Raw genomic sequence first — 10,972 nt, 5'->3', positions numbered from 1 at the left:
GACAAATGTTTGTGCTGGTTCTCCCTCACATCATTGTTCTGTTGTCCTGTCCAGTTAACCTGCACTTTCCTGTATGTCATGTATTTTGATTGTTGTGTATCTGCACTTCATGTAGTCCTGTCGTCTGTGCTACCGTACAGTTATGTGTTGCACCATGGTCCTGGAGAAATGACATATCCCAGCATATAAAGTTTTGTTTGGGATGAAAGATCATTTTTACCCTTTCACTTTCATTCATTCATTCACCATTAGTAGCTGCTTTGTCAGGGTTGCAGTGGAACCTATCCAGGGAGCGCTTCGCCCGAGGCAGCACTACACACAGCAAGGGGCAATTTAGAGTAGCCAATCCCACTATTGGCATGTTGGTGAGAGGTGGGAGAAAACTAGAGAACTGGACTGTAATCTGAGCTCAGGACCGAACCAGGGACACTAACTGAAATCTCTTTACCATGTTTGGGAAAGACACAACATGTCCATCACAAACCTGGCAGCTTGTATTAAGTGCAGGGTTTTTTTTGTTCTGCTTTTAGTGTCTTGAACATAGGAATTCTCTGACCTGGTCTGTGCAAGGTTTATCCATTGAATTCTGCCAATGTAATTATTACAGTAGTCTCTCTCTCTCTCTGTCTCTGTCTTCTCTCAGGATAGATCAACTTATTTCTCAGAGGTTGGCAGAACTGTGCAGAGAGTAAGGCAATCCTGTGGCAACAAGAAGCTGCAGATATGTCAGGAGCACACGTGCCATGCTGATTCAAAGAGGAACAGTCAGTCGGCTGTGTTGGGGCAGTCTTATCCACACAAGTCATGCATCTCCCGAGTGCCCTTAAGAGTAAGGCATCAAAAAGAAGATCAACATTCATCAAAATCACATACAGTGGGGAAAATATTGAACGTGTCAAAATTTTTTCCAATGAGGTTATTCACATGAAATTTTCATCAGACATCAGTATTAACTCAAGAAATCCACACATATAAAGAAACCCAAACATTAAAGTCCATAAATAAAGTTTTGTGTAATAAAGCAGAATGACACAGGAAAAAAGTATTGAACATGCTAACTGAAATGTATTTAATACTCAGTGGAGAAGCCTTTGTTTGTAATGACAGTTTCAAGACACTTCCTGTTTGAAGAAATTAATGGGCCGCAGTATTCAGGTGTGATTTTGCCAAATTCTAAACACATTGTCTTTAAATCTTGTTCAATTGGATTCAAGTCAGGTGATTGAGTGGGCCATGCTAACGGCTTGATTTTTTTTCTCTGAAACCAAGTGAGAGTTTCCTTTGATGTATGCTTTGGATCGTTGTCCTGCTGGAAGATCCACCCACGTCTCATTAACATTTACATTTACATTTACATTTATTCGTTTAGCAGACACTTTTATCCAAAGCGACTTACAAATGAGAAAATACAAGCAAAGCGATAGCAAGGAGAGTACAATACAAGTAGTGCTACCATACAAGATCCATTAATTGAGTTCCAGAAGAAGCAAAGTGCACAGAGTAGAGGTGTAAGTGCCAGAGTAAGTTTAAAATATATATATATTTTTTATGGGTTGGTTAGGTGTTCACATAAGAAAGGTTTGTCTTTAGCTGTTTCTTGAAGATGGTGACAGAGTCTGCGGTCCGGTTTGAGGTTGGAAGTTCATTCCACCACTGAGGAACAGTTAGTTTGAAGGTTCTCGAAAGGACCTTGAGCCACGCTGAGTAGGAACTACTAACGTCGGTCATTGATCGATCGTAAGCCTTCAGGAGAGAGTTGAGGTAGGAGGCTGCTTTTCCAGACAAGGTCTTGTAGGTGAGCATCAAGGCCTTGAATTTAATCTGGGCGTCTACAGGAAGCCAGTGGAGGGAGATGAAGAGGAGTGTGACCTGGGTTCTCTTGGGCTGGCTGAAGACCAGGCGTGCTGCTGCATTCTGAATCATTTGGAGGGGTTTGATGGAGCTGGCCGGGAGGCCCGAGAGTAGTGAGTTGCAATAGTCCAGTTTTGAGACAACAAGAGCCTGGATTAGTAGCTGTGTACCCTGTTCAGTGAGGTAGGGTCTGATTTTCTTGATATTGTACAGGATGAAACTACAGGACGGTGCAGTTGTTGCGATGTGGTCTGTAAAGGTCAAGCTGTCATCAAGAATCAGCCCAAAGTTCCTGGCTGTTCTGCTTGGCTTGAGTGTGCTTGAGCCGAGCTATACGGTGAGGTTGTGGTTGATTGAGGGGCAGGCTGGGATGACAAGAAGCTCAGATTTTGCCAGGTTGAGCTTAAGGTGATGTTCCCTCATCCAGACCGATATGTCCGACAGGCAAGCAGAGATTCGTGCAGAGACAAATGGATCATCAGGCTGGAAGGACTCATCTTCATCATCCTGGTGGATGGCAGCAGATTCTTCTCAAGAATCTCCCGTTAAAGGGCTCCATTCATTGTTCCTTCAATTATATGAAGTCTGCCAGTACCATGTGATGAAGAACAGCCCACACCATGATACTTCAACCTCCAAACTTCAATGTTGGCATAGTGTTTTTAGGCTGATGTGCAGTGCCATTTCTTCTCCAAACATGGTGTGTAGAATGACAGCAAATTTTGCTCTCGTCTGTCCAGACTACACTCTCCCAGTATTTCATAGTCTTGTCCAAATGAGTTGTAGCAAACTTTAAACGGGCTTTGACATGCCTTTTCTTTAGTAATGGAGTCTTTTGGGATAAGTGTGAGCAGTAGAGTGCATTGCCTATTGTTTTCTCTGTGACGATGGTACCTGCTTCCTCCAAGTGTTTCTGGAGCTCTTAGTGGTCCTTGGCTCTTGGGCTACTCTTCTGACTATTCTTCTGACTCCCTGGTCAGAAATCTTACTAGGAAGTGATGTTGCTTCCACTTGCGGATAATGGCCCCGGTGGTGTTTACTGGAGGATTCAGAAATTTTGAAATACGTCTGTATCTGATTCCATCAATATGTTTTGCAACAATAAGTTTGTGAAGGTCTTGGTTGAGCGCTTTGCTTTTACCCATCATGAGATGTTTCTTGTGTGACACCTTGATAATGAAAGTTATGTTAATTTTTATAGACCATCAATTTACTAACCCAGCTGATATTAATTTGCACAGATAGGAGGTACTTTCTAACTACTTACAAAGTTCAGCTGGTTCCTTGCCTTACCTTGCCTTGGAGAACTGCTTTTCTTAGCGTGTTCAATACTTTTTTCCTGTGTCATTCCAGTTTATTACACATAACTTTATTTATGGACTTTAATGTTGTGAATTCTTTATATTTCCTGATTTCTTGAGTTAATACTGATGTCTGGTGAAAATTTCATGTGAATAACCTCATTGGAAATATATTTACTGAAAAAAAACGTTGACATGTTCGATACATATTGCCCCCACTGTATGCTTTGTATGCTGCAAACATAGAAATGCATGTCATTTGTCATATCTGTCAAGGTTGGGGTGGTGTGCAATTACTTATAAAGTATACGTATAAAGCATGCATCTATCTCTCTCTTTCTCTCTCTCTCTCTCTCTCTCTCTCTCTCAGCTCCTAATCAAAGTAAATGGCCAGAGAGATGGTTTGGGCATCAGCATTGCAGGAGGCAAGGGCTCCTTGCCCTACATAAAGAATGATGAGGTGCCTTATCTACATTTACATTTATTTATTTAGCAGATGTTTTTATCCAAAGTGATTTACAAATGAGGAAATACAAGCAAAGTGATACATCAAGCAGAGAACAATACAAGTAATGCTACCCTGCAAGATTTATAATTGAGTTCTAGAGAAATCTCTTTTATCTCTCTTGTTGCTTGCCTCTCTTTCCAACATATTATCACAGCACTAGTTCGGCACACATTATACACTCAAACTTCACACAATAATACCATATGCAAATATTCAAAAGCCATGGATTTAGTGGAACAATTTCATGGCTGTGATATTGTTTGATAACAAAACAGACATTTGTCTATTAGCCTATCCCGGGAACACTGGCTATGAGGCGAGAATACACCTGGGATGAGAAGCCAGTCCAGTGCAGGGCACCAGGCACATACAGTAATGTGAAAAAATAAGTACATCCCCATGCAAACCTTTGATCCTCTTTGTGCCTCTTAATAAAGGTCATACACTCTATCAAATGATACATAAAATTGACATTTTGTAGTCATTTTCACAATTTAAATTAACAAAAAATTCAGATCAGTCACATGGAAAAGTAAGTACACCTCTACATTTATCACACCTTTAAATCCATACAATTATAATCAGGTGTTCAAGATTGGGTGCCAGTGATTAGAAGCTGCTTAGGGAGTGCAGGTGGAACCTGTCTTATTTATACCCCTCTCACATCTAGTGTCTGGTGTTCCCTTTGCTGTTGAGGTGTGTGGTGTCATCATGCGCAGATCTAAAGAGTACTGTAAGGCCTTCAAAAAAAAGGTTGTGGATGCCTATGTGTCAGGCAAGGGATTTAAAAAGACTGTATGGAAAATAATCTACAAATGGGACAGATTTCAAACGTCTGCCAATTTGTCCAGGACTGGCTGTTCCAGCAAGTTCAGCCAAAGAGCAGACAATCTGATGCAAAAAGAAGTCTCCAAGAACCCCAAAATTCCATCACAGGACCTGCTATTAAGTCTTGCAATTGTTGGTGTCATAGTGCATGCTTCTACAATCAGAAACAGATTGCACATATCTGACCTGCATGGGAGGCGTGCCAGGAAAAAGCCTTTGCAAGACTACAGTTTACCGATGAGTATGTAGGCAAAGACCAGGCCTTTTGGAATAATGTGCTCTGGACAGACGAATCAAAGTTAGAGTCTGATAGAGAAATGTTATGGTTTGGGTTGCTTCACTGCCTCAGGGACTGACAGCTTGTGTTCATTTATTCAGCTATGAATTCTGCATCATAACAAAGAGTGCCTGAAATTAATTTGAGGTCATCTGTTTGAAATTTGAAGTTGAACTGAAAGTGGACCTTTCAACAGGATAATGATCCTAAGCACATGAGCAAATCCACCAAGGAATGGCTCAAAAAGAAGAAATGGTGGATTACGGAATGGCCTAGTCAAAGCCTGGATTTGGATCCTATTGAAATGTTGTGGGGGGATTTGAAACGAGCAGTACATGCCAGAAAACTCTCAAACATCTTGCAACTGAAAGAATTTTGCATGGACAAGTGGTCACAAATTCCAGCAAGCCTGGTGGACAATTATGCAAAACGCCTACAAGAAGTTATTTCTGCTAAAGGGGGCAATACTAGCTTCTGAGGCCAAGGGTGTACTTACTTTTTCCAAAAGTGAATATCACATCTATTGATATTTCTGTTTAATAAATGATTGAAAAAGCTTTTTTTTTCCTTGTGCTTTTGTTCAAGTATATCAACTTCATTAACATTGTTTCAAAGGTAATCAAATGTTTGCTTGTCCAAATATGCCAAAAAAAAAGCCAACAATTTCCAATTATTATTATTCAATTATTTTTTCCACATGACTCTACATATTCAAAACTCATTCACACCTAGGGAGAAATTACAGGCACCCAGAGGAAACCCAAGTAAATGGACACAGGGAGAACATGCGAAACTTTCACACAGACAGTAAACTGGGCTTGGGATCAAATTGAAGAGCCTGGTGCTCTGAGGTGACAACACTACCTATTCCTTTCCAAATCTCTCTATTTTCAAAGACCATGTAAACACTATTATCAAACTCCAATGCCAATCACTCCAACTGAAAAACCACCAAATCCACCCCCAAAAGTCTAAGTTTTACCTGAATATCAAATATATAAACATGCTGAATTTGTGTACTGTGTGTGTGTGTGTGTGTGTAATTTTGTTTTGTCGTAATTTTGCCTCTGTACACCACCACAATGGATTTGAAATGAAGCAATCAAGATGTGATTGAAATGTAGACTTTCAGCTTTAATTCAAGGACTTTAACAAACATATTGCATCAAGAGTTTAGGAATTACAGCCATTTTTTACCTTCCATATTCACAGGCTCAAAAGTAATTGGACAAACTAACAATCATAAATATTAGGATTACTTTTGTTACTTGGATGCGAATCCTTTGCAGTCAGTGACTGCCTGAAGTCTGGAAAGTATGGACATCATTAAATGCTGAGTTTCCTCTCTTGAGATACTTTTCCAGGCCTTTACTGCACCTGCCTTCAGTTGCTGTGTGTTTGTGGGCCTTTCTGTTTTCAGCTTTGACTTCAGTAAGTGAAACGCATGCTCAATTGGGTTGTGGTCATCTGACATTTGAGAACATTTATTTCTTTGCTTTTAGAAAGTCTTGGGTTGCCTTCACGTTATGTTTTGGAGCATTATCCACCTGTACTGTAAAATGCCGTCCTATCAGTTTTGCAGCATTTGACTGAATCTGAGCAGAAAGTATAGCTCTATATGGTTTAGAATTCCTCCACATGTTTCACAGATGATGTAGTATGTTTTGGATCATGAGCCCTTCCTTTCCTTCTCCATAGTCTTCTCTTCCCATCATTCTGGTACAAGTTAATCTTGCATCGGAACTGGTCAGGCTTTTTTTTTTTTTTTTTAAAGAGTTTATTTATTTATTTTAGCAAAGTCTAATCTGACCTTTCTGTTTGTACCTACCTCCAGAGTTTTCTTGACTAGCATGATGTTGTGAAGAGGTTTTTCTTCAACAAGGAAAGAATTCTGCATTCATCGACTTTAGTTGTCTTCCGTGGTCTTCTAGGCCTTTTGCTGTTGCTGAGCTCACCAGTGCATTCCTTCTTTTTTAAAAATGTACCAAATGGTTGATTTGGCCACTCCTAAAATTTCTGCTGTCCCTCTAATGGTCTGTTTTTATTTTTTTCAGCCTAATGAAAGCCTCCTTCACTTGCATCAACACCTCGTTGGACGGCACATGTTCCCATGTTCACATGTTCCCAAGTTCCCATGAACAGCTACCATATGCAAATTAAACACTCGGAATCAACTCCAGACCTTCTATTGCCTTAATTCGTCATGAAATAATGAGGAAACAGGCCATACCTGGCCATGGAACTGCTTAGCAGTCAATTGTACAATTACTTTTGAGCCTAAAAAGTAATTTAATGCTAAATGATTAATGAAATATTTTTGTTAAACCCCTTGAAGTAAAGCTGAAAGTGTTTTTGATTGTCCCATGGCAGCCAGTGCAAACAGCATAAATGATATATAGGGTAACAAAGCACATCCTTTCTTTCATCTATTCGACTGTAACACTTGCTGGCACACTATTTTCACACAATATTTAGCACTCCAGTATATGATTTGGGACCATATACACCGCTTTCTGAGCAATAAGCAGAAATTATTTCAGTAGAGATTTCCACTTCTTAAAATATGAATGAGACAGCATGTAATGCTCAACATGGTGGCTTTATTACTTACTTACTTAATTATTAGCAACAACATTATATTTAACAACAAATTGCCTTAGTTTGCTTCTGACTGCTTTATTTCTGACTGACACAGGAAACAGGAGAACTTTTTAAAAAAGTATTTATCTGGAGAGTACATGTGTATAATCTGTAACTGTATATAATCTGTTACTGTATGTAAGCTGTTACTATACAAACAAGAACATATTAAGACGAGCTTTGCTATCTGAAGTGTGCTGTTAATGAAAAATAATCAACAATCAGATCCCAGAATTCTACAGCGCTGTGATTTAAACCTGATTGTAATATTAAAACGTGCAGTCTAACCTTGATTTGTCATCTCCATCCAAGGGGATCTTCATTTCCAGAGTGAGCAAAGGAGGGCCAGCCGAGAAGGCAGGGGTGCATATTGGAGACAGAGTACTAGAGGTAATGTTACTTTATAGAGAATGAAAAAAACAACAACGGCTTTATAGAAACATTTTTACCAGTTGCACTTGGGTTATATTCCACTACATGGAGATATTTCTCCACTGGCCATTGGAGGTCATCATCACATAGGCGCTGATTTAGTAAATGCCTTGGAGACTTTATCAGAAACAACCAATCAGTTTATTTGAATAAGGTTCTATTGAGGGTTCACATAATTTATATGCATAAATTACACATAATGTACATCCAAGGTGTTTGGATGTCAGTCCGTGTTAGTCCCGTGCTCCATAATATCCTCCACAGAGCCTTCAGATTTTTCTCCTAATTTCTCCTGCCGATTAGTTTCTCACTTCAGCCTCATGGCCGCAGGGTCACCTGCCAATCTGTGTCTAATTTCATCTTCATGCCCATAGGTCAATGGGCGGAATATGCAGGGGGTCAGCCACAATGCGGCGGTCAGCACCCTGCGGCAGGCAGGCAGCTGTATTAAGATGAAAGTCCTGCGGCAGAATCTTGAACCCGCAGAGGATCGAGCAACCCAGGAGCCTGAAGACTCAAAAACAGGGCTTTTGATTGGTTGCAAGGAGACTGAACTTGATTGCAGCTCTATAGCCAACAGGACTGAGGCTGTGGTCTGCAATGGCAAGGGCTTGGTGTGTGCAAATCTTTAAAACAAATGGCTAAATTCTTGACACCACTTGACAAAACCTTCCTTTTTCTCTCTACTTTCCCCAAGGATCTTAAAGTGAATGGACTTTAAATGCTACTATGTATTAAAAATATTTTCATTTACTAAATCATCTAAAATAAAATTCTCCTCTTGTTTTGGCATTAGAGTGACCTGGCACAAGAGAAAACACCAGGAAAAGACTGGCACGACTTGTTTAAAAACAACAGTCTGCGGGTTGGGCAACACAACATGACGGTAAAGAAATATGTGCATTTGCAGCTTCATGCTATTTACTGCATGTATTTACTGAAATCCCTGCCAGAAGCCTATATCTGTTACTCCTTTATCACATCTATGCACTAGAGCTTTCAGTTATATTAATAGCAATATCCAGTCACCAAAGCGCAGTTGATGTGAAAGCAAAATGGCCATGACATAGACTGTAATTCAGACAGTTTAATGTTTTTTCATGATCTCATAATTAGATCTCAATGTTTTTTACCCTATTCTTTACACCTCCACCCCCTCCCCCTACTTCCTCAGATACCTCGGATTATTCTGACTCATCCCTCTACCTCAGATGAAGATGTGGACGGGCTGGCACTAAGTGACCTTGATGAAATGAATAATCCTGATAACCACATCTATTCGGACCTAAATAGTGCCTTTTATCCACCATGAAAAATTTGAAAACACTGATTACATGAGAAACCCAGTCACACCAATTTCTCTCTGTCCGTAAAGACTTAACCCTGTACAGAGGTGTAGCTCTTCTAACTGTGTTCATTTTGCTGTCATTGATATAATGAATGTAATTTATATGTAGGATAAAGTGTTATTATCTTTGCCTGGCAATAAGACACGGTTAATGTGGCGCATACTCTGCAATTTGCGTTACCATCAGCATTACCCTCAGATCTTATTCACATTTAAAATACAGTGAATTGTCCTTCATATTTGGGTGTCAAAAGTTAATGAACTAAAATGGAAAGTAGGTGCTAATCATGGTCTAAAAAGCAGCACATGTCTTTCCTAAGTAGATTAAACTGCAGTGCCTGGAGTTATCTAGCTTGGCTGATCACTGCCCAATTATTCTACCAGCCTTTGAGTTATATTTAATGTCTGCAAGGCATGTGGATTGCATTTGCATGAATGGAAATTATTTCAGGGTGTCTTGTTTGTGCTAAAGAGGGCCTTTGACGAAGATTTTAAAGTGGAAATTGAAGAAGATGACCTCACATGGAAAGGGAAACAGTTCAAGAGACCTTGGACCTTAGGACCTACCATTGAAAAGGCACAATCGCCTTTGGTTTTATACACACAGATATACAGTATACAAAGGCTGTCTGTAGCAATGTAATGGCAAACATACTCTAGCCTCGGGTACACATATTTTGATATAATGGTTAGTTAGACTGGAGGCATCTATCAGCCCTAATGTCCATCCATCCATCCATCCATTTTCTGTACCTCTTATCCTACACAGGGTCATGGGGTGTCTGGAGCCTATCCCAGGAAACTTGGGGCACAAGGTGGGGGACAACCTGGAGGGGGTGCCAACACATTGCAGGGCACAGACACACACCCATTCACAATTTAGAGATGCCAATCGGCCTACAACCCATGTCTTTGGACTGGGGAGGATACCAGAATACCTGGAGGAAACCCCCGAAGCAGGAGAACATGCAAGCTCCATGCACACAGTGGGGATGTGGGAATCGAACCCCCAACCTCAGAGCTGCAAGCCAAACCTACTAACACATTTTGACATATTAAATTAAATCTTAATTAACCACCCAAATGTAGTTTTAGGTATGGTTTGTGCTATGTGCTTTTTCATGTTGCATAGTCCAGACAGAGATCAGTTCATCTTCATAATATAATGCTGTATTACCATATTTTTTAAAACAGCCACTTTATTAATCATTTTGTGTTTTTAACATACACCATGTTTATACCTATTTAAAATGTATTAAGGAAATAAAAAATAAGTAATTTCATGCCGATAATAGTAACACCTTGTGAATTGTTTTCTTGACATAGGATCAAGCAACAGTCTAATAAATGATAAATGGGGAATTTTTAAAAAGGATGCTGCTATGGTTACTGCAAAAACATATGGTATCACCTTCCCAAATAAAAGATCATAAATACATATATTTGATAGAAATTATAAACAAATCGCTGAACCGTTGACAATAACTGATATAATTCCAATTTGATAACTTTACATCATATTTTCTTCCTCGGCATCAGTTGTTTTAGATATCGCTTTGTTCAGCTCAAATCATTAAATTTTCTTTCTAATACCAACTACCAGAAATTTCTCCTTGAATTGCTTAATGCTCTGTTTAGTCTTCTAAAGCTGCATGTAACTTTAGTAATGTGGATATAACTGTGTATAGGCCTACTTTATATATTCAGGCATCGTTATATATTCAAAGGCATATATGAATAGATTATTCAATATATTTAAATTTTTATTATAAAAAATGTCAACTAAA

At 39.4% G+C, this 10,972-nt stretch overlaps 1 protein-coding gene across 1 annotated transcript; it reads left to right on the top strand.

The window, feature by feature from the left end:
- Window positions 1-446: 446 nt before the first annotated feature.
- Window positions 447-9,704, top strand: LOC128605294 (uncharacterized). The gene is made up of 5 exons (XM_053620561.1): window positions 447-829; window positions 3,523-3,612; window positions 7,718-8,451; window positions 8,634-8,723; window positions 9,012-9,704. Exons 3-5 carry the CDS (start codon window positions 8,227-8,229, stop codon window positions 9,147-9,149), a joined length of 453 nt encoding a protein of 150 aa, XP_053476536.1. The 5' UTR covers window positions 447-829; window positions 3,523-3,612; window positions 7,718-8,226; the 3' UTR covers window positions 9,150-9,704.
- Window positions 9,705-10,972: the final 1,268 nt, after the last annotated feature.

Source organism: Ictalurus furcatus, chromosome 3, assembly GCF_023375685.1.
Source record: "Ictalurus furcatus strain D&B chromosome 3, Billie_1.0, whole genome shotgun sequence".
NCBI classification, from domain to species: domain Eukaryota; kingdom Metazoa; phylum Chordata; class Actinopteri; order Siluriformes; family Ictaluridae; genus Ictalurus; species Ictalurus furcatus.
Note: the sequence above shows the minus strand (reverse complement) of the source record. Positions and strands in the feature narration are given on the sequence as shown.